A 26,686-nucleotide genomic window follows, 5' to 3' on the forward strand; every position below is an offset into this window, starting at 1 on the left:
TGCATCTTTCTCTCAAGGTTAAAATCAACAAGTAGTTCAGCACAGACCTGAGCTCATAAGAGCTTTGGAGCAGAGAGGGAAGCATTCTGCTCCCCACTTCCTATCCCATTTATTTTAGCTCCAGCAGTAAGCCCTGCATAATGAAAACTGATACATGCTCAGTCTTTGGACAGTCTTTGAAAGCAGGTGCTGCCAAGGAAAACAGCATATTTATAAGGCTCGACAGAAAACTTCTGAGTTTTGTTTTCTTTTTCTCTCAGAGAAACACAGAGAAGTCACTGCATGCTCTTCTCAATGGCTGAGAAAAATCTCCATTAGACATGTTAACAGGAACAAGGAGAAGCATCACACTGACATGGAATAAAGGGTTTCACGATGATTTTTTCTGTAACGTTTTCTGAAAAGTATGTCAGAGCTTAAGCCAAGGAAGTGTGTGGAATTTGTACCCATGGAGACTCCAATAACACAGTCAGCTCCAAACCCACAGAATTATTGGTGTTGTTACCTAACGTATCAGGAACAGAGTTACTGGAAAAAGAGGAGAAAGAGATTGAAAAGGAGTGAGAATATAAATCAGAGAGGCTGAACGTGGAAGGCTTGTGGATTTGCATCTGATCTGCCCACAGAGTTGAGGTCAGTGTTCAGTAGGTTGCTGTGAGTGTTATTCTGGAAAAATTCACAGGACAATACTGTGTGTGTGAGCCTCAAAGTCATCCTGGATGCAATGTTCAGAAGTTAAAGTACTTCACTTTTCTTTAAAAGGACTGCAGTCCTTAAAGCAAGGTTATTTAAAAGGAAACTTTTACATGAAGGTGTCATTGATTAATAAACAGTAAAATAAAAAAACGAACAGGTCGTGAGAAATCATCTGATACACATAAAAATCAACAAAAAGCAGGACCTACTTTACCTGTACTTTACCTGACAGGTTTTACTCTTACCTTCTCTTAAAGCCTTGCATCTTAAACAACGATATCCCAACCTTTCCTTAGCCAGAATATGCAAACTGGGCAATTTCCCCCCTCCCCATTTCCAACCTAATTCTCACTTGCTGCAGTAAGTTCCTCCCTGTTTTTCTGTTCATGTAGGAAATGGGAAGCAGATTTACGTCTTTTTCTTTATAGCACCTGATGTGCATGAGGATTGCTCTATCTTCTCCCCAGTTCACTTGTTTTCTGCATTTTTTTGCTAAGAAAAATCCAGGTCTGTCCTACAGAAATGCTATGCAGGTAGTTGTTTCTCTTCCTGCAGTAACATGGTCACCTATTTCTGCTTAAGCAGGGTACTTTGCATTTGGTCATATTGAATTGCATCGTGTTTACTTTAGATCACTGCTCAAATTTATTAGGAGCTTAATGAAATCCTTAAGAAGCACCTGCAGTCCTTCCCAGCTCAGTTCTGCCTGCAATGTGTTGCTGCAGATCTGTTATCACTTCAGCTTTTAGGGCAGGTTTCTCTTCTGTTTTATGTCTTGTCTGGAATCTGCACCTCTGCAAGACACGTGTAAAACATTCTGATATGTTCTTACGCTTTCAGAAGTGCCAATTGTTATATGAAATCCAAAGCAGAGCTTCTCTGTCTCACCCTACCAGCAGTATCCTAAAATGCTTAATAATGCCCAGCACACAACCTTTGATAAAGCACCTTAAATACTGGAAGTTAGCCAGCTCCGTCCTGGGAGGCGGGATAATAATCATAGGGTTCCTATTTTTAATTAGGACCTGTCTGTCATTTGTTGTGTCAAGCTGGTCCCTGGAATTAATTTTCCCTTCTTTCTTGCGCCTGTTGCATACGCCATATGTCATCGCTTTCAAACTGGATAGTACCAAGGTGGATCTGCTGAATGAGTCTTGTTTTAAGAAAGCTGTGAGTGAAGAGCAGAAACGAGGCCTGGTGGTGAGGTATCATGTTTGCTGCAGTTATCTCCTACCCACAGGAGGGCAGCTGGAACACAGTTAAATCCTGTCTCATTATCGCTGCACAAAGGGACTGTTTGAATTAGTTTGGCTGAATTGAAATTCTGACCAAAAAAATAGTCTTTTTTATGACAGCAAGTGCCCTGCAAAGGTCATGTGATCCTTTGAAATTTCAGGCTTATCTGTGAACAATACAGTTTGGCAGCTGATAATGGAATACAACTGAAATTATTGCCTTGTTTTACTGAGAAAATGAAAACTTTCTCAGAAGATCAAGAAGAAAACAAAAAGTCTTTGGTCTTTTTTTCTTATTTAAAAAAAAGGAAAAAAAAATTGTTTGCTCGTGTTCAGCCTGTTCTAATGGGGAGAATCCTTATCGTTACCCATCAAACATCAAACCCACGCAGCACTTTACTATCAGAAAGCTTTCTGTGTCAAGTTCACCCGTCAGTGTCAGATTTTTCTGCTGAGTAATCTCTGCACATCTGATGTAAAATATGAGGAGTCTGAACTGGTGGCTCCATCTATCTGTTTTACCAAAGCATAAATAGCATCATCCCATGCAAGCTAAGAAGACTGTCCAAGCTAATCGATTTTTTTTAATATACACATATAGTATCAGTGATAAATTTAACTTATCAGTGATTTTAACTTGTGATGCAAATGGGATAAGTTCTATTTTCGTGGGCAGGTGGCTGCTCAGGAAGGAGTGCTGGAGAACAGTGTAAATCTCCACGCAGATACTCCTGGGGAAACCCCTTCAAGTGACTGACAGCAAACTGGAACTATGGCTTTTTCTGCACAGAGCTGCCACGTCTGGAGCGGTGCTGCACACTGATTCTGCTGAGTGAGTGCCTGCTCAAATCATAGCCCCGCGTATGTTGTCTTCTGCATCATAAATTTCTCAGTTTGCCGCTGTCAAATAAAGGCTCTCTTCTGTGCTTTTGGCTGGACTTAAAAAAACAAATATGTTGAGAGTGGATTTTCCAAGGCCATACTGGAATTTCCCAATGGCACCATAATGCACATCGTCGTCTGCCAACACACTGCCTATGTGCTTCTTCAGCACAAAAGTGAATTGAGGGCTGCACTTATTCTAATGTTACAGGCACTGTCCTGTCATGCAAGCACACCAAAACACTGCTGCTTTCCTTTCAGCCTTATCTAAACTGAGAGAAAACAGGTGAGCCTGAAAATGAGAGAAAGAAAGGGCATCCAGCCCTTCCCTTGCCCTTCCTGGATTTCCATTGAGTGGCAGCAAGTTTCACAACAGTTTGCAGCAAAATGCACAGCGCAGTAAGGGAGGCAGCATGCAATACGTGGTGTAGCTGTGCTCTGCTTAGAGAGGTGGATACTGGTCTGAGTGAGCCCAGAAGTCCTGTGGGTTTGAGCTGTACTCTGAACAGGTTGCTGGTCTCAACCTTGTGTCTTCCCCTAACCATTGTTTTTTTTTAGCATGGCCAGAAATCCAAACGTTCTCTGACCCCAGAAATTTCCTTCCAGCAGAATTAAAGGACTAAGTATATATCTGGAGTTTTATCTGCTCGGTTTGGCCATGGCTGGCTGGAAATTGTGGGCATTGTGTATTGCCATGGAAAAAGCAGTTACGCTGCCTTGGCGGATATGGGTCTGTGTGCCACACCCAGCACAGAGCGGTGCCTCCTCGACCCACAGGAACTGGGAGAGGATGCGTCCAAAGCTTGGATGTGGCCAAAGACTGTCATATTGATATAACTGAATCAATATAGTGTGTGTCAACACAGCTTCTGCATGGAGGCAACACTTAAGTAATTAAACTTTCAGTGACTGAATAGTTCTGGCATAAGATTCTAGTGGAACAGGGAAATTCCCTTCTGTAAAACATGGAAATTCCTTTCTATTGCAAGGAGTATAAATGACTCTCACTTTTCCATACAACTACAGACAGGTTAGAAGAGAGAAACAAGCAGTCCTTCGACGGAGTGACAGGGTCAGTGGGGCGATATGTCAGGAATGGAACATAAGATCAACAAAACAGGGCTTAAGTGGGGTCACCTCAGGCACGTGTATGTAAGGAAGGAAGTGCCTGCAAGGCACTTAGAGAAATCCCACAAACCCTTTCTAGAAAGTCTACGCACCGGGGTACATTTCTGAAGCCTGTATGCTAATACAGGAAATATGGGAAATAAACGTGGGGAGTTAGAGATACGTGTGCAGTTGCAGGGCCACAGTCCTGCTGGGATCACAGACATATGGTGGGCTGGCTCCCACAGCTGGAGTGCTGCAGTGGGGAGAGACAACCCTTTTAGAAGGGACAGGCCAGGAAGCAGGTCATAAGAAACCCAGGTGGTTCCTGCAGTGTGTCAACAACAACTTCCTCACCCAAAGAACAGAGGAGCCACTGAGAAGAGGTGCTTTGATAGAGGGTGAGGTCAATGAGCATCTAGTTTATATTACTGCTTAGTCAGTGCAGCAGCATTCACTGGGACTGCAGAAAAGACAGTCCCAAAACAAAACTGAAAAATCCCTACCCCTAAGCTGTTACTACCAGTTCTAAAAATGTCTTGTGTGAAGGCAGCTATGCTGGCAAAAAAGAAAAAAAAGCTGATTTATTTTTTAATTTTTTTTTTCTAGCTTAATATTAATAACAGACAACTTCTGGCTAAAGATACCACATCTTAATCAGCTTTTTAAAGTTTCTTTACAGGTAGAGTTATTTTCTCCATTTCTATTCTGATGCAACAGTATGTGTGACTGCTGCCCAGTCTGCAGCTATGTGAAATCAGACCTTAGAACAAACCAGCTATTGGGGTGTTCTACACTAAGGTTATATGCCTTTCAGATATAGATATGCAGGTGATAATAATTACTGCCATAAATCTGTACCACCTTCTCATGCATTTTGGTGGTGAGTGTTAAAAGCAGTGCAAATGAGAAATGATCACCAAAATTAGTATCAGGTAAAATCAGGTGCCCAAATTTAGAAAAGCTATTTACATTGCGTAAGACATTTCAATTGTCTGAAATGACTTAGCAAATATTTGCACATCAGCAAATCAGCAGGGCTGACGGCCACCAGCTGTGGGGTAGCAGCTTGGGATGAACACTTCACTCCTTATCCTGTTGGGTCTTAAGAAGCTGTGGTCTGCTGGTTCAGGTGACTGACTCTGCTCTCACATATGTAGGAAGGACTGTTGGATTGGGTTTCTGCTGGTGGTCTGCTAGAAGGATAGCATGCAATCTTGGTTGTATGTAAGTGAAGCATAGCTGAGTCTTTCAGGCTTTGATAGACAAACTGTAGTGAACTTTGGTGCACCCGTCCTCATCTTTGCACTCCAGCTTACTGCCAAAATCTGTCATCTGTGTAGGCAAAAGGTACATGTGCTTTTTGCTTTGTCCACCTCCATGCAAAGCTTGGCTTTGCCAGAGAGGCAGCAAAGCGAGGCTGACTTACGCCATAAACTGCAGCAGCTAAGGTAAGTGGGGGCAACGAGAGATGATAACTATTTGAGCTGCTATAGAATGATTTCTTTAAACCATCAGATTTGGCTGTTGAGGGGCAGTTTTCTTCAACAAAAAATGCTTGGAATTGCATTGCTGCATCTTTGTAGGCATCACCAGCTATCCCGTAGGAAGGGCAAGCACCAGGGCAAAGCTGAATGGATGTTCTCACTTGATGTAGTATAAGTTACCTGAAGGGTTTGAATTGTTCTGAAATTCAGATCAGCTGCCTTCCATCTGCCTGTCCTGTGAATGCTTTCAGGTCACTTCTTCTCTCCTGAACTGTGGCAAAATGTTGAAGTTTGGAACAATTAAAGAGAAAGGTTTGGGTTGTTTGTGTGAGTAAGTTCAATGTATTTATGACTAAGCATTTTAAAGCTCTGTTATTTTTTTTAGTAGTGAGATTGCTCAGAAAAATACACAAAAATAAGTAGCCCTATGGATTATTCACAGTTAAGATTGAATTATTAGGGCATAGGTATTGCATTGCAGTCCAAGTATAGTCAGCTCACTATCAGCAGATGTACTGTTTATGTTGCCCTAAAGGACACAGAATGATATCTAGACTGCTGTAATTAAGTGAGGGTGCATGTTCTGTGTCCTACTGTAATTATGTGCTCATCCTCTTCTTTTTTTGGTTACAACACAGTTTAAATGCTGAGGACAGATAGGACATGACTTCGTTCTGCTTTGGGCTAGGCACGCCTGGTAAACCTTGTGACACCATTGCAACAACTGACTTGGTAATCAGGAAAGCAAGCCTGCTGTTTTTATCCTCCAGTAGTGAGGAAGATGTAATGCTTTACAGAAGTTCCTGAGACGCAGCTGTGTTTTTCTTTCTGAGCTGCTGGGAGCAACTCCACTCTTCCATGTGTAACATTGTATGTATCTACATTTGGATCGAATTCTTTTGGAAGAGTGGAATCACCTGTGGGTATAAATAACATCCTAGCATGGTTTTTAGCTTTAGTGTTCCGGGAACACAGATAAGTTCTTTAAAGAGAAGCGATAGCTAGCATCAAACTAAATGACTATATATACAAATTCTAATCCTAATACACCTCACTCTTCATGAATGTGCTTGTAATGTGCTATGTTTTACATAAGTGCCTATGACAGTCAGGATAAATATACTGCTTCCTACAGTTTTATTTATGAGAGCCAAGCTGTAGGAGAGCCACGTTATTGTAAACTGGCTTTACTGAGTCAGCTAAAGGTCACCTTATCAACTGCTGTGTCCTGCTGAAGACTGTGGCTTTGCAAAGGCTACACTGATTTGTGCAGCTGATACGAATCTAGACCTTAATTTGGGATTTTAGTGGGTTGTTTTACTTTGTTCTCCAGAGATACCTACACCTATTTGCTGTAGGCTCTTTCACGTGACCAGAAAGATGTGACAAGTCCTTGGTGGGAAAGATAACATGCGCTGTTGGGAAATGCCTGTGTGGTAAACAAACTCCTCTGTCTCCCATCCTTCCTTGGGCCCACTTATTTACTGCGCTGTTTTCTCAGTGCATTTTCTCTCCTTCATGTAGAAATTGATGAAGTAGTGCATCGGTTGCCCCCCGCCCTTCTGTTATCTTTTAGGTCACTGACCTGAGGTGCAACTATGCTTTGGGTTGAGTCACTTGCTACCAGTAACTTTGGAGCTGGAAATTTGTGAACTTTATTAGAGGAGTGCTAGCCCAGAATAGCTTACAGATCCAATGCCAGGGATGAACTGGAAGGGTGATGAAAGTGGTACGTTGTGTAAACTGCCTTGGGTCACATAAGTGGGCAGATATGACTTGTTCCATATGGGGAATGAGTTACCTAAACAAGGAACTTATTTCCACTTTCTCTGTGCATCCACAGCAGCGTTAAGAGCTGATTCTTTGCTTAAGATCGGAAAGAATCTGCAAATGGAATTTATTATCTTTTTTTTTTTTTCCAGAACGTGGAGTGAATTTTGTAAGTCACAGGAAATGTTTTTGTAACAGGAGTCAGGTGATCTGGCATGCACAAGCACGAAGTACAGGGGCCCAATCTGCATTTATCCTGGATCATATTAAGGCTCTTATCCTACATCTCTGCCCTTGATGGCATTGCACACCACCTCAGCTGAGCCTGCACTGTCAGCAGAACTTCAGGCTGCTTAACCATCTCCCCCTGTCTCACAATCTCTTCTTGTGTCACTATTAAGAGCAACAGAATAATGGAAAGGCTTCTTTAGAGGGGAAAGCTGTGCTGTGGCGGTGGGTTTTTAACCTCCTTTTGGCATTTCTTGGAATATTTTGGAATACTTTGGAGTTGCCTGATGTTTTCTTGAAGCTTGTTCCATAGCCAGACTCCGTGAGCTCTTCCTGTTCTTCCCCACCAAATCCCTGTAATCAATCCCTGATGCTTTGGGATCCTTTCTGGTCAGGACAGCAGATGTGACCATTCTTCAGATCTATGTCAACCTAAGAGTAGAACTCCAGACAAGGATTTGACAGCTTCGTTAACTTGGAAAATCTGCATTAACACCATGATACAGATTGATCATTTAGACAACTGACTTCAATTGTTAGGTGTGCTTTACAGATGCAAACAGCAAGGCGCTGTGCTATGGTAAAGGCACCTATCTGGGCCTTTACTATAAAATTCACAGCTTTGCTTTGGCTGTTGCTCTTGGCAGGAGACATGCTGTAGCACATGGCTTCCGCAGAGCTATGCTTACTGGCATCAGATGAGAAACTGGAATGAAACCCTTTCAAGTCCCAGTGACTGCAAGTGTCTGTGCAGGCAGTGGATACAAGTGCAAGACTAAGACATGCATTTCATGCTTCCTCCCCGCCTCAGTGTGTCAATATGTATAATTCACGCTGGCTGTAATTTTGATGGCAGGAGAATTTGGTGAGATCAGGCTCAAGCTGGTGATCGAACAGCTGTTGTTTGCAAAGAGCTGTTGGTGTCACCTGGCCCAGCAGTCAGAGCTGCAGCTCAGCCCAGCATTTCTGTACAGCATTCCTATTACCTGGAGGTGCTTGGGCCAACCTGCTTTTGTTGCTGTGGAAAGTGAGAACCCTGGGACTCCGCTTGAGTTAATTGTAAATGTAGAGCCCACACAAGTGATCCTCGACAAAGGGCGCAGTCACTGTGGTGCATTTGCCACCCCAGCAATCCAAGCATGGCGACTCCATCTTTGTTTGTAAAGGGTTAGGCCTGTCAATAGCAACAGCTCGTGTAGCTGTGCCCGTTGTTAGGAGGAGGTGGAAGCTGATCTCCTCCAGGCAGTCAGAGCAGCTCAGGATTACATGCTATGCTCTCATTTGGTCCTTTGCTGGTGGTCCCCCCTGGCTCTGAATGTTGCAGATACATCGACATCTACCTCTGTAGTGCTGCAACCTCACGCTGAGAGACAAGCAGAAAAAAGAGCAGCTTGCCCTGGGTCACTCGCTGGCTCAGGCCATTATCCAAAATAGAGCTGGTTACTCCTGACACATCAGTTAACCTTTGGGCTGTGCTGCTGGATCTTTTTTTGGGTCTCCAAGAATCGTCTGCCCTTTGTCAGCACAGCGGGTACTGATTAACAATTAAGGCACCACTGGAGTAAGAGGGGTTAGTGGGCTGCTAACTTCACAGATCTACCCACAGCTCTGGATTGCAATCCCAGTACTTAAAGGGAGCTCAGAAACAGGAGACATTATTATTATTATTTTACAAGGGCAGACAGTGATAGGACAAAAGGGAATGGTTTTAAACTGAACGAGGTTGGATGTGAGGATGAAATTCATTACTCAGAGCATGGTGAGGGCCTGGTACTGCTGCCCAGAGCTGTGGGTGCCCCATCCCTGCAGGTGCCCAAGGCCACAGATGGGGCCCTACACAGCCTCAGCTGGTGGGGGGGCACCCAGCCCAGGTGGGGGGGTTGGAACTGGCTGGGCTTTAAGCTCCCTTCCAATCCATGTTCCGTGGTGTTTGTATCCTCACTCTCCAGCGTTAATTCACCATTTGGATGGAAATGGATGAGCTCTACAGGAGCAGGTGAGGCAGCCGGGGCAGGGTGGAGACGCTGCAAGAGATGGCAGGCGGCCATAACAGCAACAGCTCCTGGGTTTGTGAATCCGCACAGCTCGCCTCGTGAGGTTCCTGGGGCCGGTTTGGCAGCCCCAGCTCTGTGCTGTGGCTGTTTTGCAGCTGTGATGTTCTCAGCACTGTCCTCTCCTCTGCACCTGCTGCTGCTCCAGCTGTGTCCCTGAGCTGCTGGCAGGACCTGACCCGCATCCTGCACTCCATAGGGAGTGAGGGATGTCTGGAAGGTGGAGGCGCTGGGGAGAGGAATATGCAGGAAAAACAGGGCTGGGGAATTCTTGGTCTGTGCTGGCAGGATAGCAGCAATAACTCATTTGAGGATGCAGCTGTTTGGCTGTCAGGATAAACACTATATTGGCTGTCGTGCCAACTTTACAGCTGAGAGTGGAAGACCTATGTGGCCACTTTTATACAAATAAAAGAAGCAAAGGGGGACGCAGGGAAGCACGGGGTGCTGCAGCCGGGCTGCGCGGTGCTGTTACCGCGGTGCAACCGCACGGTGCTCTCCACGAGCCCGTTTCCTGTGAGCAATCATCGCACCATTTCTCTTCCTCTGTTTGCTGGGGCAAAGCCCTCGTAGCACGGATAGGAAATAGGCGTGCGGCTGTTCCCAGCGCGTTCCCTTCCTCGCTGCTTTCGTACGGGGCTGACTCACCCCTCCTCTGCAGCCGGGAAGGGGCGCGTGTGCTCGGCGTGTCGATCCCTCATTGTCACCACGTGTCGCTGCAGAGCGGGGTCAATAACCGCGAGTGACCTCCGCCGGGGGGGGTGTGGCCACGCGGTCTTTCGAGCAGCGCGCGGCGGCGAAGGCCCCGCCCCTCTGCCGCGCGCGCTAAAGGGCCCCGCGTGGCGGCGCGCGGCCGCTGTTCCCGCGTCGTGCTGGGGGTTGCGCGCGCCCGCCCGCTCCTGAGGTAACAGCGCGTGCGCGCTCCCGCGGCGGGGCTGAGGGAAGCGGGCGGGTGGGTCGGCGGTGCCGCTGAAGGGCTGCGGGGAGCCGCGTGGAAAAAGCTTTGGCTGTGGGAAAATGACGAGCGCGGGGGGATCGGGCTGATGAGGGGCTGCGCCTGTCAAAGCCTTCTTTTAGGAACCAGGTGCTTTTAAATGGAGCTGAAGGGCCGGGAGCTGTTAGTGGGCGGGTGGGCAGTGAGAGCCCGCTGCGGGCTGGAGGGGAACGAGGGAGAGAAGTCCCGGCTTGCAGCGCTGCGGGGGTCCCGCAGGACGGGGCTGCAGGGAGGGACCGCCGCCCACGCGGGGATGCCGAGCGGGGTTTGGGAGTTTGGGGTCGGTTGGCTCCGAGTGTGAGGTAAAGCAGAGAGAAAATCCGCCTTGGATTTTCGAAGCTGGCACTGCGTCTCCGAATGTGTCTTCCTGTGCTTCCTGACTGTGCGTGAGGGGATTTCCCCGGCAAACAGCTGCGCGTTGCCCCGTAAGGCGAGCAGTGCTTTGGGAAAGAGGAACTGTGGGCAGCCCGGGAGTCAGGGCGGGGGGTTCAGCCCGACCTGCACGGAGCCGAACAGCCGGCGGTGTACGTGGCACAGAGAACAGCCACGTGAGGCGGCCCAGCAGCCGCTCACAGCCCCCTCTGGGTCCGGCTGGATCCGCTCCGGGGGTGCCTTCGTGGGGCCGAGGCTCCGTGCGGTCGGTGCCTGCAGTCAGATCTCAGCGCGCCCCGCTTGCTGTGGGCTCACCCACCTGCGTGGGTTTGGTGCCCCGTGTGCTGCGCTCGGCAGGGCTGTCCCAGGGAGAAGCAGTGCTCAGAAAGCTGCTATGGCTGCGCCTTTAAAAGTGGCGTTGAAGAGGGGAGAGATGGTTTGCAGAGGTGCCGTGTTCTCGCTTGGCAAACCTGCAGAGAAGACAAGAGGTCCGGCTGTCACTTCTGGTGGGACTCTGTAGATACCAGTGAGGTGATGTGACAGCCGTAGTAAGGGTTGAGAAGTGCTGGCTGTGTGTGGAAACAGAAGGAAAACAGCAGGGAGCAGAGCAGGCTTGTGGTAGCGAGAGTTGGGATGGCTGATGGGCATCGCCTTAATGTGAACGGGTGTTTGTGAAGCTCCACGTGTGCTTTGAGTAAAGGCACGTTGAGATACTATAAATGAAACCTCCACCTCTGTAGCTCTGCCTGTCGTGTGTGCACACAGTCGCACTCCTGTGTTGTTTTGGAAGCTGTTTCCATGGGATGGTTCGTAAACTGGCAGCTCTCCTAGGATGGAGCGCTCAGAGCAGAGGGCAGCTTGTAGCCAAATGACTTCTGCTTTCACGCAGGTGTAATTAAAAGGGATCTTTCTCTCACCAGGCGTTTCTCTGGGTGTGTGTTATAACAGCACGTTGCAGAGGGTTAATTCCCCCCACAAAGAGTCTGTGGTCATTCCTGGTCCTGCTCCCCCACCCACCGAACTGCCGTGGGAATGCAGTGTGCGTCACGGGGTGGTTTGTGCAGCACAGCTGTGCTTGTAGCAAAGCATCACAGAACACAGGGCCACAGCCAGAGTGCTTGACAGAGCTGCTGAGAGCTCGTATGTTGGCATTTTGGTTTTGTATCTAGCCTACGTCTGCTGTATAAAATGCATGGCTGCCTTGGGCTCCCTCTGCCCTGCATTCACAAGGGAAGTCACACAGCTGGGTTGCACTTTGGCCGCCTGCTCATGTGCTGATGTTTTATGATGAGTATACTTGGGAACTCCAAAAACTGCTGCTGCTTGTGCTGCTCTTCAGTAGATGCTGAGGGCCACGTGGCATTAACATCTCCATTCTCCTGGACAATCCCAAGTCCACCTGCAACGGTGGTGCTTCTCCCTGGGCTTCCAGGCTGTGCAATCTCACATCCTCGGGCTTTGTGCTGTGTCCAGTGTGCCCACATTTGTGACCCCCACGGCCACCGACCAGCTGCCCTGGTTGCCCCCATGGTCTGGGGCTCAGCAGGTAACACGGTGAGGCGTTGCAGGAGGGCTGTTGGTGGCACCCAGGGCAGGCACAAGCTGGCATGCTCTTGTAGACGTGGGTTTAAGTTCCTGCAGGCGGGGGAGGGAGCGATACCCGTGCTTCGCTGTATGACAAGCACTGGGCTACTCTGCAGCGATAACGCCCGTTTTCTCCCAGCTGCATAATGCAAATAGTGCTGCTTATGAATTGCACTGTATGTTTAACTGGGAGCTGTAGCTCAGTTGCATTGTGTCCTTATGCAGGTGAGGAGTTGGGAGTGTGCTTCTAGCCCAAGAAAGCAGGTTTGCATGCTGTGAACTGTGGCTGGCTGTGCCTTCCTCCACTGCTGTCAGAAGCAGGATGCTGCAGCCACTTCTTCCTCCAGGCCCAGTTTGGCCACATCCGATTCATTAGAGAAAAGTCTCTTTCCTTTTGCTAATATCTCTCATCATTCAGACAAACGTGCCCCTCGCACTGCCTGCTTTCTGTTGCCCTAAAGGAGGCACCACACGGCATGCTAAAATCCACTTATAAGGATGAAGGATAAGATTCACTTTTGATCAGTTACACGTTCAGGGAAGCAGTGGAAGCTCAGCCTGTCAGATTGTGAGCATCAAAAGCTTTCGGTGGCTGTAAACCCTTAAATAAAACCAACGTTGCTTTCGGGATAGGAAAATATTTCATTTAGATGATGAAACCCCTTAACGACAAAGGACTGAAGGCAGTGCTGACAACGCAGCAGCTGCCAAGCACCGATTCTGGTGAGAAGGGGTTTTAAATCCTCAGGGAGCTGGAATGAAGGGGGCTGAGCCCCCCCAGCTGCCCCAGGCGTGCACAGAGGAACCCCGAACCTCCCACGCCCCGAGAGCTGAGCATGGCAGGCAGGCGTGGGGCCAGAGCTTCCTCATTAGGCGGCGGTGTGGGGTGACGGGCTGCTTCCAATTGCGAGGCAGGGAGCACATGACATAAGATGCTCCAGATCTGCCTCATGGGCGCTAGTTTAAAAATAAAGGATGTTCTGCATCGGCGCTGGTTCAGAGAGGCTGCGGGAGGAGAGGCTGCACAAAGGCGTGGACCATGCGTTGTAAGGCTGAGCCGGAGAGCTGCGGTGGGTGAATGGGGGGGGGCTGGGAGCTCAGCCTTAACGTTTGGGGCAGAATGTCACGTTAACCTCGCTGTGCTTTTTCCTAAGCTGTCATTGTCAAACTCGTTGTTAAGTGTGAGAGTGGATGTGCGATCTAATTGTCATCAGGCTTTCCAAATGCACCGGGCGTAACGCGAGGAGCACTTTGTCTAATTACAGAATTTACCATATTTAATGCAGACGTAGCAATCTTGAATCACATCAGCTCTGGGTTTGTCACGGTCAGGAAGTCCCATCGATTAAGGCTGATCTCACTGTAGTATTCGATTCTATCCTGATTTAAAACCTATTCTTACAGGGACGATGCTGTGCGAGTCAGAGGCACGTTCGACGCTTGCAGATCCAGTCCCCATGGCTTATCTCAGTGTGGATGCCCAAGGGAGCAGCGAGGTGTCGCTGGACGATATCACAATCAACTCCTCAGCTGGGTTTGTCTAATTTAAGATCTTACTGTTTTTTTTTTTTCCTGTCGTTGCCTTTGTGCACAGCACATGGCTTGTATTCAGACACGCTCAGATTAATTGGGACATACTGATATTTTTTTTTTTAGGGTAAATTTCAAACGTTTCTCACTACTAGCAGAATCCAGAAGTTGAATCTGTGATCTCACCCCTGAAAAGAAGGAACAGGATTATTTTTAGTGTACGTAGCTACAGGCTGCAGAGCTTGGGGTAGTGTGTGTGTTTGATAGAAACCCAAAGCAAAGATAGAAACCCAGGCTGGATGTGGCTCTGGGCAGCCTGGTCTGGTGCTTGGCAATCCTGCACATAGCAGGGGGTTGAAACTCGATGATCGTTGTGGTCCTTTTCAGCCCAGGCCATCCTATGATTCTATGCATAGGAATGGTAGAATGTTCTGCAGCTTCAGAATGATCACTTCTGACAGTGGAGCCCCAGATAACTGCTAATTAACCGTGAGGACACTGATCAAATGCTTAGCAAGCACTGTGTGCACTTGTGAAGCATTGCTGTGCTGTAAACCAGAGGTGAGCCTCTTTAGGGACAGCCTTTGTGCAGCATCTGTGCTGTTTTTTTACCAACCCAGGCAACCTGGTAGTCCCTCTATTAATCTACACAGCCCATGCTAAAGAGCAGGTTAATAATCAATTATTAATCAAGCGTAATGGGGTATAGCTAGCAGACTTCCAAGGCTCTCTTTACCTATTTTGAGAGGGGCTGCGTAGGAATTGTGTATATTATGGAGGAGGAAAAGATGACTTCTGATTCACTGTAAGGGAAGTGGCTGCAGGGTTTTTTTTCTCATAACTGAGTCACTTCCATACTTTGCCCACGAAGGCAGGTGGAGAAATGATGCAGACCTTCTGCAACTGGAGGATAATCTGTGTTGAAAACTGTTCTCAGTACTGATGAAGAAATGTGTGCTGAGGAAGATCTTGTAATCCCTTTGGGAGAAATAAAGGAACCTGATTTATGTTTCTATGGTTTATGCCTTGCAGATTGGGTAGAAATTATTCTGCTTTTGGACAGTACACAGGAGTAGCTGTCAAAGCTCTGTGCCTTAAATCCTCTCATATGTCCAAAGCCATAATTGTTTAGTGTCCCTTAGAAATTCAAACAAAACATAAACTGGAGGGAGGCAATTTACTGCTTAGACTGAGAGTCACATGGGGCTTTGTGGCTGATTTATCTCTGCTTTGATCCAGCAGAAAGAGAAGCAAACGTGAGGCTTGGCTGGCAGCCTGCTTGGTTAGGCTAAAGGGTTTGCGTGGGACGGAGTGCATCCTGGTTAGGGACAGTTACTGAGCCATCTTTTTGCCAGAAGGCTGTGCCTATAGACAGAACTTGGCGAGCCCTCTCTGTGATGTCATAGCAGGACCCTTCTGGGACACCCCTGAGTGCTTGCAAGAAGCCCCACACTCAGTGTTGCAATGGGGAGGAGTAATGGCATAAAGGAACATACTCTGTCATGACACCCTTGAGCAGAAGTCCCCAATGAAGGCTGTTTGGCAAGGCAAGGTGGAACTGTAGTGTCTCTGGAATGTAATCTTGGGTGGAGCAAAGCTTGGGCCTCACCTCGTGCTACAGTGGTACAAGTGGGGTCTGTCCAGGGTAGGGAGCAAGTGTCATCTGCCTGTAGTTTGGGAGGTGGGAGGTGTTGTTCTGGGGGCGGAACACAGAGACTCAAATACCAAATCTCACAGGGACTGGCTTCCAATTTGTCATCTGAAGTGGGATTTGTGACTTGATTATTCCATGTCCTCGTCGCTTAATGCTTTATGGAAGTCAGTTTTGGAAAAGATCAGAGTAAGAGCGCTGTTCTACCAATGCAGACAGGAGCTTTTTACCAAGTCTTGCAAGACTGAAAGTAAAAAGGGCCACTTTCATAGGGAACCACAGTGCAAGCTGCTTGAGGAGCATGGCTGAAGTAAAGGGGACACATCTGAGAGTGCCTTTTCAGTTACTTCACAAACATCTGGTGGGAGCCTGATGGACTAACTTTATTAGGAATACCTAAGAACAGGATTTCCTGCTAAATCAATTTCCTGCTCTTAGCTGACCTCACCTTCTGCAGGAAATCTCTCTGGGTTTTCCCAAAGGGTCACTGGGGTGGTTCTACACTGCATGGCAGGAAGGGCTCGAGGGCTGCCGCCCTCACTTAGACTTGCATGATATGGATAGGAGAAAAGCACCAGATCTGCACGCCTGTTTTTGTCCTCACTTTCCTCACTGCTGCAGACTGTTTCAGAGTACAGAGAATGTACAGAGCATTCACCTGGTGTTAAATTATCACAGCTTTCTGCATGCTTTGTCCACACATTCTTCTGCAGCGTATCTTACAAGTAAAGCGACACGCGTGTGCAAAAGCAGGGCAGGCAAAGATTGCACACCTGCTTAGGTGGGCCTGTTTTGTTCCTACATCCATGCAGCCTGAGCTAGGAAAATTAATAAAGCCAAGTACAGAACGTCAGGAACCACTAATCTTTGTCTGACACATGAGGATTAATACAATTAAGTGATGGAGCAAGCATGCCTCAGGCATTCTTCAGCCTCTTCAGTGCCTGTCCTGCACTAATTGCTTTTGCCTTGCAGAACTGTTGAGGTCTGCAGCATGAAGCCAGCTGACGATCCTAAGACAGAGAGATCTCAGATGAACAAGACTGGTTTAGCGTGTAAGTGGAAAGCATTCTTATTTACTGTTATGTGCATAAAGTTATTGTTTAAATGAGGGAGTGATTTACAAAACTGTAACCATGGAAGAAGTGCAGGATGGTCTGTCCAGAAACCTCTAAGCATAGACTTCAAAGCACAAGTGTGCTCCAAGGAGTAAGATGGCTAATGTCACTAATGCATACCTACCAGGTAATCATGTGTTTCAGTCCTTAATAATAATATAAAAAAGGGGGACTGTTAGCATTTGCTTGTGTTTATATTTCTATTATGGCAGCAGTATTTCTAAATACGAGGTGTTGAACCATTCTATCTCCAGCCTCTTCACGTCCTGCCTCCAACGTGTGGACAACACAACAAGATGGAGAAGTGAAACTGAGGATGGATGAGGAGGGCATGGGCAGCGAGGCACCAAAGACTGTTCACGAAGTGTTCCAAGAAGCTGTTAGCAAATACAGTGATTATTATGCTCTTGCATCCAAGAAGAATGGCCAGTGGGTAAAACTCACATATAAGATGTACTACGACAAGTGCTGGAAAGCAGCCAAGAGCTTTCTGAAGGTGAGCTTTTGTTGAATTCTGCTCCACGTGTGTGTTCAGCCAGTGTAGCTGCTGAAACAGCTGCAGTCAGCTGTACCTGGAGCTTGCAGGTTCTCTGAAAACAGACGAGACTTAAAGTGACAGGAAAGTATTTGAACATGTCGTGAACATCTTGGTGATTACTGCAGTGTTTTTGTACATACGTACAAATTGTTTCCACATTATGTTGAGGGAGAGGTGTTTGAGGCATGTGCCAAACCTGGGCAGAGCTCCTCATCAGTCCTGTACGTTTTTACCTTTCCAGGAATAAACTGGAAGGAATTCTGTGAGCCCAACTTATATGTTCAAAGAGCCATTTGTTTGTGCTGTTGGATATTAAGGCATTCCAAGAGAGAAACCAACATGACATGAACTTCCTGTCTTATCTTTAGAAAGTCTTATTTCCTGAAGTTAAAGCCATTTTTTTTCCTCCGTGCTGTGGTATCTTCCAGTGTATGCACTTCCACTCTCTGTGGGGCAAAACCAAAGAATGGCTGAAGCAGATTTAAAGACATGAACTTCAGCAGCTGGAGTTTCCTAGCTAAGTGTCTCCAATTGCCATCAGAGCTTGTTCTGGTCATTACTCATGTCTGACTTCTCTAACCTGTACTAAATGACTAAATGTCTCAGCAGCAGTTGTTTAACTTAACCTCTTACCTCCCAAGCCCAGAGGGAGCTGACAGCTACTTAGCCTGTAGTTTTGTAGCCCCTTGCGTGTCAGTGAGCTAATAGTATTGAATGCAGACCTGAGCAAATCCAGAAAATCCCTTTTTCCTTTAATTTTTCCTCTCCTGCCTACTGATGTAGTTGGACAGTGTGATGATATGAAAGTTTAATTGGTTCCATGATAAGTCTTGGGAAGTGTGTGTGTGAATTGCTGCACATAACAGTAGGAGCTTTTCCCCTGACGTGGTGCACAGCAGAAATCTGTGAATTAAGTGTTCTTAAAGGAGAAACAAGATTGCTGTAATCTCATCTTTTGTTTCAAGCTGGGACTGGAGCGTTTCCATGGAGTGTGCATCTTGGGATTTAATTCCCCAGAGTGGTTCATTGCTGACATTGGAGCCATCTTTGCAGGGTAAGATGAGTTTTGGCCCTCACTGTGCATTTTGTTTTAGCTTTCAGATATTCTGTTATTCATGTTAGGAGGAGTTTTGGTTTTAAAACAAAGCAAGTTCTGCTTTGCTTTGAGGATAGCTAGAACCTAAACTCTCTTTACTTTATTATGAATTAATGAGACAAGAAATGGTATTTTAGCAAGGTACTTCTTTTTTGAAATGAGGTGAACAGTAAATTAATCCAAAAGCACTCTTTAGTTACATTTTGATTATAAATGTGATGCTGGAAAAGGTCAGAGTTCCACAGTACCCTTCTATCTGAGGCACTTGGGTCAGTAACTCCATTCTGACATTACCCACACACAGAACAAAGCCTCTGTTCTTAGGGCTAAGCTTTCTGCTGCTTCTTGTTGCCTTATGGGACGTTCTTCCTGAGGGTATTCCTCTGTCAAAGTTTAAAATAATCTGATTTTTTTGCCAACAACTGTGCTTATCCTCCAACACTGGAATTTTCTCTTTTCTTTTTTCTTTTGCCCCTTTTCTGTTGCAGTGGCCTTGCTGTTGGGATCTACACTACGAACTCTCCTGAAGCCTGTCATTATGTAGCAGAGAACTGTAGTGCCAACATTCTGGTTGTGGAAAACCACACACAGCTGCAGAAAATCTTAGAGGTAAATACAGTTGGATGACTGGAGGCTGTGCATCCTGCTGGTGGGTGTGGGAGGGTAAATCCACCTGAAGGATATGCTGGATCTGAAAGCGGAGGTGGACTGATTAAGGCAACTTGATGTGTCCCCTGTTTGATCACTCGTCCTAAATCTCACTGTAAGATAATGGTGGTTCTGCAGCATGGCAAAGCCTTGAGCTTCAAGTATGAAAAGCTAGAATGAACAATTGAGAATCCCCTATATTGACTGGCAACGTGTCAGTCCCAATTATTACTGCCTTTACTGAGGCTTCCCTCTTCTTTTTCAACAACACAGATGAAATTCTCTAAGCTTCACTTCAAATGGCAAGTAGCCATGTTAAGTGGTGGTGTACTTAGGATTAAAAGGACCAAGCAGGGTTTGCTCATTCTCATGAATCTCCCTTTCTAACACAGATTGAGCATAAACTACCTCACATGAAAGCTATCATCCAGTATGGGGAAGAGCTAAAAGAGAAGAGACCAAATCTGTATTCTGTAAGTACTGGCATCTTACTGGACTGTAAGTATTGGCTGTTCTTAGCTGGTGGCTTGGAAGCAACCATCACCTTCCACTGTCATGATGAGTGTACGCTGGGTTCAGCACTTGCCTGGCTGAAGTGGTAGATGTCTACTGTTGTTCAAACCTTGATAACCCATGTTGTAAGGGAAAGGTGCAACATGCTGACAGCTTTGGGTCCCAGAAGTACTGCTGCTTAGCACTCCCAGGGTGCATACCTGGGTTGCTGCAGAACTGGGAAGCTTCAGGGTAGATCCTTTTCTGTTTCTCTCCACACCTCCTGTGGCAGCCGGAAAACATCGTGGGGCTGAGAGATTCTGCTGCAGGGTTGAACACAGGAAACACAGTTTCTTACTCTTCACCTGGGGCTTAATTTTGTTTGTGAATTATAGCCTATAAAGTGATGAAGTTCTTTACTTCTGTATACAGTGGAGAGAGTTCCTGGACCTGGGTGAAGATATTCCAGATTCCCAACTCCGTGAAATCATTGAGTCACAGAAGCCTAACCAGTGCTGTACCTTAATTTATACCTCAGGGACAACTGGACAGCCAAAAGGAGTAATGCTCAGTCACGACAACGTAAGTAACTCTGTGTGTGGATGCCCATTCTGAGAACTGTGACCCTGGGTGGGTGCTGAGGGATGGCAGAGGTCAGCTGAAGAGCACGGCTGTCCTGAAGGTCACAGCAAGTCACAGCCCTCATTTGTGAGCTGCATGTTCTGTGTTGTACCTGCTGAGAGCCGCTGCTTCATGCTGGGTTGTGTTCTTGTTGCAGTTGACGTGGACATCGATAGCAGCTGGACGTTCCTTAATGCTGCTGGAAGCTACTGAAAAGCAAGAGCTGGTGGTCAGCTATCTGCCTCTCAGTCATGTTGCTGCACAGATGATAGATATTTGGTTACCAGTAACATTTGGAGGACAGGTTTTCTTTGCTCAGCCAGATGCATTGAAGGTAAAAATAATAAATAACAAAAAAAACCTTGTGCTTATCTAACTGTGTGTAGCTAGGAGTGGGCAATTAAATACAAACCTGGGTGGCTTAACAAAGCTTTTGGAATCACGAGATGACTCTGTTTGTTTGTGTAGTGACAGAGTGCTCCTGTTTAAGGGTCTGTTGGTTTGAAGAGTGCGGGCAGCCTGACCTTTGCCTTTTGGGTCTGTATGACATGCCAGGATGAGCTGACCAAGAACTTCACAACTGGGACCCCCTCGGTGTCTCATCGGGCACCACTTCTGTGCCCTGATGTTTTGGTTGAGCTTTGTGTTTGCTGTATTTGCTCTGTCCATATTGCAAAACGCCCCCACCTTTAAATCTGTGCCCTGGGAAGAGAATTGATGTCCCTACACTGTGTCAGCATGGGCATCAGGAGTGTTGACCCTTGCTGTCTTGTCAAAACAGAGTAGGAATGCTTCTGAGGCTCTTTGGCAGAACATGACAGGAAGAAAACCGGTGTTGTTCAGTGCTGCTCTGTTTGCACTCAGCAGCAATGAGTGCAGCTGATAATCATCTATCACTTCAGCTGATAACGATCCATTCCTCAAGAGCCGATGGCAGCTGTAGGCCTTGGCTAGTGAGCAGCGCTGACCTGAGTCTGTACTAAAGCACTTTTGAAAGCTGTATTCAATTCTTTTCCTCTCAGGGCACCCTGGTAGACACCCTGCGTGAGGTGAGGCCGACTGCCTTCTTAGGAGTTCCTCGTGTCTGGGAAAAAATAGAGGAGAAAATGAAATCAGTTGGTGCAAAATCATCGACGCTCCGAAGGAAAGTGGCATCGTGGGCCAAGGGGGTCGGGCTGCAGACAAACCTGAAGTGGATGAATGGGTAATTAAAAGTTAACTTCAGGGGTGCTGGGAATATTCGGAGGACTTTGACACCCAAGGAGGAATTGCATTGCATGTAACAAGCCAAACTCGTGGGCTGTATTTAAAAACCAAATGTAATGGTTGGTCGAGAGGGTGGGCAGTAAGGGTTGGAGGCAGGAGTGACATCTATTGTCATTTTTTCCTGAAGAAGGCAAATTAGGAGATGGGTGAAGGGGGGTGGGGAGGTGTTTTACTTCCTGACTTGAGATCCTGTCATAATTTTTCTTCCCAGGCATTCTGAAGTCCCCATGAACTTCCGCTTGGCTAGGCAGTTGGTGTACAAGAAGGTTCGGAAGGCCATTGGGCTGGATCGGTGCACCAAGTGCTTCACAGGAGCTGCTCCCATTAGTAGAGAGACTCTGGAGTTTTTCTTAAGTCTGAACATCCCCGTGTTTGAGCTGTACGGCATGAGTGAGAGCTCAGGGCCTCACACGGTCTCCATACCTCAAGCATTCAGGCTTACTAGGTAAATAACTCCTCTAAGCACAGCTCTGCTGGGAGGAGCAGAGATCCATTAAGGTTTCTCCTGTGCCTGGCTTCTCTGTCTCACCCACTGCAGCTCAGCCCCCGTAGCTCTGAATGGCTCATTCAGTCCCCATGGGTTTGGTCTGCAGCATAATATCACTGTTAGTAGAAGCTTGCCACCAAAAACTTCTAATTCAATTGAGCTTTGAATTAGAAGATCTATTCAGGTGTCTGAGAGCAGTGGGTGAAAGCACCAGGTGTGTGAGCACTGATCTCTCTGCAGTAACAGCTTTCTGTACTTCCCTTTACATAAGCAGATGCCTTTGAAATCTTTTAAGTTCCCCATTGGAGTAGTTGTAGTGGGTACTGCTATTATTTCACGCTGCTGTTCAGCTACTGAATATAAAAATAGGAGTACTGAAAAAAGCCTTGTGTTTGTGTTCTCTTTGTTGAAGCTGTGGGAAGGAGATGGCAGGCTGTCGGACGCTGATTCACAAACCAGATGCAGATGGCATTGGGGAGATCTGCTTTGCAGGAAGGCACATCTTTATGGGCTATTTGAACATGGAGGAGAAAACCAAAGAGGCAATTGACAAAGATGGCTGGCTGCATTCAGGAGACCTTGGCAAGTGTGATAAAGATGGATTCATTTACATCACTGGCAGGATTAAAGGTAATGCACCCTGTCCCTCTTCTGTCTTGGGGTCACGCAGTGCTGGGGTCGGATGCATCAAAGCCCTGGTAGTTTTGTGGCTGTGGATTGCACAGGAGAATATTGAGATACTTCTCCTTGTGAAGATTTTAATCTGAATATGGCTGCAGGGTGTGCTGCCAGCGAGCACGTGGCACGCTTGTGAAGGGGTAAGGATGACCTCTGAAACCAATGTGTGTCAGCAGAGTAAGGCAGAAATGCTCTGATTTCCTCAGCAGCTTTGCTGCCTTGTGTGCCCCGCCGGCTCCCTCCAGTTCCAGCTGGCTTTGCTGGTTAACCTGTAAGAGAAAACAAAGCTTAATGCTGTTGTGAAAATGGCTTGCAGCAACAACAGCTCTTGGCCAACACCAAACAAATCTAATTTCATGAAAGGCTCTAATCATGAGCAAGAGATAAATGGTTGTGCAAAGGGGCTGCTTTCAGAAACCTGTAGAAGACAGCCAGGGAAGGCTCAGCTCTGCTTCATGCGTGGCTTTACAAACTCTGCTCTGCCTCAGCAAATTTTTGGCTTCAGTTTCTGAACAAGTTGGTTGAATTCCCTGCAGCCTGAGGTGATGTGGTCGTGTGCTGAGGTGCTCATACTGCATACCCCGTGTTCCCAAGCTGCAACCATCTGTGGAGCATTCGAGCAGCTCTTGCATGGCTGCTCGTTTGCACACCTCAGACTCCAGCCAGGCTATGAGAGCTGAGACTTTCTGGTTCACTGCCTTCTCCAGATGTTGGGACACACTCAACATTGGATCTGTGTCACCACAGAGGTGCTATGAAGTCATTTCAGGTTGTGAAGGAAGGAAAAGGGGAGCCGTAAGCAGTAATCAAGACCTGATTGTTTTCCAGAGCTGATCATCACAGCAGGAGGTGAGAACGTTCCTCCCGTTCCAATTGAGGATGCTGTAAAAGAGGCCTGTCCCATCATCAGCAACGCCATGCTGGTTGGAGACAAAGCAAAATTCCTTGCCATGCTTCTAACGCTCAAGGTGGGATTGATGGTGCCTGCTGAGTGGAAAATGGGATGGGGCTGAAAGGACACAGACTATTTTGCATCTGTTTAATACAGTGAGGTGACTTTTTCCAGTACCTCCTGGAGCCCGGGGGTGCTGCAGTGCACGGTTTGTAGCTGAGTTGCAAACACTGCTTTTACTGTAGGGAAAAATGAGCACTTGCCATCTGATCAGCCAACAGCGTTCCACTGTTCAGGGCAACTTTATCTCTGTACCACCTCAGACAGAAAGCAGAAACTGTACTAAAAGACGTAGCAGCCAAACTGAACAAAGAAACCTGCTTTTCTTACCTAAATTTCAGTATCCAGAGCAGTTCAGACAGTAATGAGATGTCAGTGATTTCATTTTAAAGACAGTGGCTTTAAACTCCACAGTGACACCGGGGTGGACTGTACTGATGCCTCTGTTTAGGGCTGGAGGGACCTCATAGGCCATTGTTTTTCCAGGACAGTGTTAATTGCTCATTAGTGAGACTGCAGCTGCCAGCCTTCTTGCCCTTGTGCCAGAGATGCTGAGCCAGGCTCTGGTGGTGCTGCTGTTGGGGTGAGGGGCGGTGTTGGCTTCCAGCAGGATGCAATGCTGCTGTGGGATGGGAGCAGGTAAAGCTCCGGCCCACAGAAGAGGAAATGCTGTCTTGCTTAATTCTGGATAGCAAGGAAAGGATTTGGAGGATGAGTTCTGAGCCCTGCTTGCTCCTGGGTGCTGACATTGCTGAGTATGTGGAGATATGAAGGTGTTTTTAAGAAGCTTTCATTTGAAGCAGCAGTTCGTATAAAGCATATAAAAAGCGGCCAACTGGCAGTCAGTGCTGAGGTGGGGAGGGGGGCACAGCAGCTTCCTGTGGCCATAAGGCTTATGAGGGTGAAGGGGTTTTTAACAACATCGGGTGACCTCTCCTAACTTGTGTTGCAGTGCATCATAAATACAGAAAGTGGGGAGCCCGGAGATGACCTCACTGCAGAAGCTATTGAATATTGTCAAAAACTGGGCAGCAAGGCTACCAAAGTCTCTGAGATCATAAGCAGCAAAGACAAGGCCGTCTATGCAGCCATCCAGGCAGCAGTTTCAGAAGTCAACAAGAGAGCTGTCTCGAATGCTCAGAAAATCCAGAAGTGGGTCGTGCTGGAGAAGGACTTTTCTGTCGGTGGTGGAGAGCTGGGTGAGTGCTGGGTGGGGGGCAGGGGGTGGTTCTACCTGTGGGTGTTGGACAGGCAGCACAGAGCCTGAAACCTGCAGCCCTCCTGCTGTGCTGTGCTGTGTCACAGCCTTTGGGAGGGCAGGATGGGTTATCCCGGACTTCCCAGCTGCGCCTGGCAGCGCTGAGCTGAGCACCCTTGTGCTGTGAGCTGCAGGGTGGTTGTGCTGTTTGTATCCATGGGGCAACGGAGGTGTTATTAATCACAAACAGCACTTAGAAGTCGGTGTTGGTTCCTGTGCTCCGGATCCTGCAGGCTTGCTTCAACTCTGGCACTGAGTTGTGTCCCAAAAGGACGCTGTCTGTAGTGCTGGCACTGTTAGAGCCCCACGCTGTGTGTTCTCCACAGGCCCAACAATGAAACTGAAGAGACCGGTGGTGGCACAGAAATACAAAGACCTGATTGATGAGTTCTACGCGGATGCAAACACACCGACGACAACAGAGAACGCACTTCGGCAGTGATGTGGGGCGGTAGGAAACTTCCCCTGGTGGACAGCATTGTCAGCCTGGGCTCCCTGCAACAGATTCAGAGGGTTCTGCAGAAATAAATGAGGTTCAGCAGCCACGCAGCCTTCCTGAGGTCATAGCTGTACGTTTATGGGCCCTATTACTGCAGTGTGCTCACACCCCGTTTTCCTGTGTATGTTCGAGTGCAGAGAGCTTGCTGTCCAGCTCTGCTTTGTATTTTTACTTCTTTCTTTTCATAAGGGCAATGCATTTACCGTGTCGGTTCATAGTGTGTGGTGTGTCTTTTACCAAAGTTTTCTTTTCCCAACTGAATGTAAAACAATCAGGATCTGCCCTTTTCCTGCTGCGTAGGGAAGGCAGGGTTCCTTTTAGAGCACTCTGTGTTGTTTTCCTCGATGCATGTTTTAACTGCATGCTGATGACAGCAGAATTGTTTTACGTCTTTTTACCCACAAACCATCATCTGTTAAGTAAGGCCAACGCTGTGGGACTGCAGCCCTGGCCAGGCTGTGTGGAACCTGGAGTTCACTGGGTGGGTTTGTGCAATACTTGGAGTCTGTTTCAGCTTCCTGAGCTATAAGGAAACCATAAATTATATTGTTTAAGTAGTATACATGGACTAGATTGTTTTAAAAGGCTGTGCACGCGTGTGTAACCTGTCTGTAGTCTTACAGTCATAGAAACGTTGTTTAGGTGGCACTCCAGAGCTGGGGGGCTGTGTTGGCTGATGTACATAGAAGTTTAGAGGAGGCAGCACAGGGAACAGCAGCTCCTGAGCAACCCAGTGGTTCTGTGAGGCTCCTTCCCCTCTGTCCCTGCCTGGAGGGCCTTCAATCCCCTCAACAAATGAAGGACTGCTTGTAAAATGGCTTATTTCAAACTAGGAATCTTTGATCTGAAAAGGAAGTGGAAAGAGTTGTGTGCCGGCTCTGCCTCTTGTTTCCCTGGACAAGGCAGGAGCACCCGGAGCTGTTGGGTGCTTTGAGTGGAAGTGGAAGACAGGGAAAAAGCAACAACTCCATTAAGTAATGCAGAGCTCCAGCAACCTGCTGGCTGCAAGTCGTCGGTTCTGTGCTGGTTCACATCAAATCCTGCAGGGGTGAGAGCGCGTTGGCAGTGCTCAGAACTGGGCACCTCAGGGAGGGTTTCGTGCTAATAACTGTATTTAATTTGGGCTCACAGCCCCAGCAAACAGCTCAGTGAGGCGCCCAAAGTGCCTGCATGGTGGGGGTGCTGTGCTCTGGGAACAGCTGCTCTTCTTGTGCAACCATTTCTCAGCTGTGTGAGTTGGACATGTCTCAGCTTTCAGAGCAATGCCTAATAAATGCCCTGTGCTTCATTCTTGCTTCGGTGATTTTTGTACAACAGTGCTCAGCGCTGAGGTCGGGGTCCAAAGGTACAAATCAACCCTTCCTCCTCACCACTGTCTGGGAACCATTCTTGATAATCACCAAGTGTGAGGAGGTGCTCCCTGCAGCAGAGGGAGGCCAGCACTGA

General features: G+C 47.4%; 1 protein-coding gene and 1 long non-coding RNA gene across 8 annotated transcripts; one reads left to right on the top strand and one right to left on the bottom strand.

Moving 5' to 3' along the window:
* The first annotated feature begins 10,280 nt into the window (after positions 1–10,280).
* On the top strand, positions 10,281–26,528 carry ACSBG2 (acyl-CoA synthetase bubblegum family member 2). 7 transcript variants are annotated; one of them, NM_001397597.1, is made up of 15 exons: positions 10,281–10,360; positions 13,811–13,940; positions 16,563–16,642; positions 16,960–17,201; positions 18,209–18,297; positions 18,828–18,948; positions 19,380–19,460; positions 19,912–20,061; positions 20,258–20,434; positions 21,123–21,304; positions 21,578–21,811; positions 22,266–22,483; positions 23,360–23,499; positions 24,436–24,682; positions 25,068–26,528. In NM_001397597.1, the coding sequence occupies exons 2-15, from the start codon at positions 13,816–13,818 to the stop codon at positions 25,181–25,183; spliced, it is 2,202 nt and encodes a 733-aa protein (NP_001384526.1). In that variant the 5' UTR covers positions 10,281–10,360; positions 13,811–13,815; the 3' UTR covers positions 25,184–26,528. The 7 variants fall into 7 exon arrangements, with proteins under 7 accessions (NP_001384526.1, XP_046760532.1, XP_015155300.2 ...); XM_046904576.1 differs by having other exon boundaries at positions 10,312–10,540; XM_015299814.4 differs by lacking the exon at positions 10,281–10,360 and adding an exon at positions 13,400–13,476.
* LOC121107740 lies at positions 14,062–15,308 on the bottom strand. The gene is made up of 2 exons (XR_005842140.2): positions 14,673–15,308; positions 14,062–14,124 (listed from the first exon to the last, which is right to left on the bottom strand). It is a non-coding gene; the product is annotated as an uncharacterized LOC121107740 (long non-coding RNA).
* Positions 26,529–26,686: the final 158 nt, after the last annotated feature.

This window comes from Gallus gallus, chromosome 28 (genome assembly GCF_016699485.2).
Source record: "Gallus gallus isolate bGalGal1 chromosome 28, bGalGal1.mat.broiler.GRCg7b, whole genome shotgun sequence".
In the NCBI taxonomy this organism is placed as follows: Eukaryota; Metazoa; Chordata; class Aves; order Galliformes; family Phasianidae; genus Gallus; species Gallus gallus.

What these genes read in the sequence shown, in the direction of transcription:
- ACSBG2 (XM_015299814.4), top strand. Translation starts at nt 13,446, where the DNA reads ATGCGTTGTAAGGCTGAGCCGGAGAGCTGCG. An exon ending in TAATGCTCAGTCACGACAAC is followed by an intron (nt 20,062 to 20,257) that starts GTAAGTAACTCT and finishes TTCTTGTTGCAG; the next exon opens with TTGACGTGGACATCGATAGC. An exon ending in CATCACTGGCAGGATTAAAG is followed by an intron (nt 22,484 to 23,359) that starts GTAATGCACCCT and finishes ATTGTTTTCCAG; the next exon opens with AGCTGATCATCACAGCAGGA.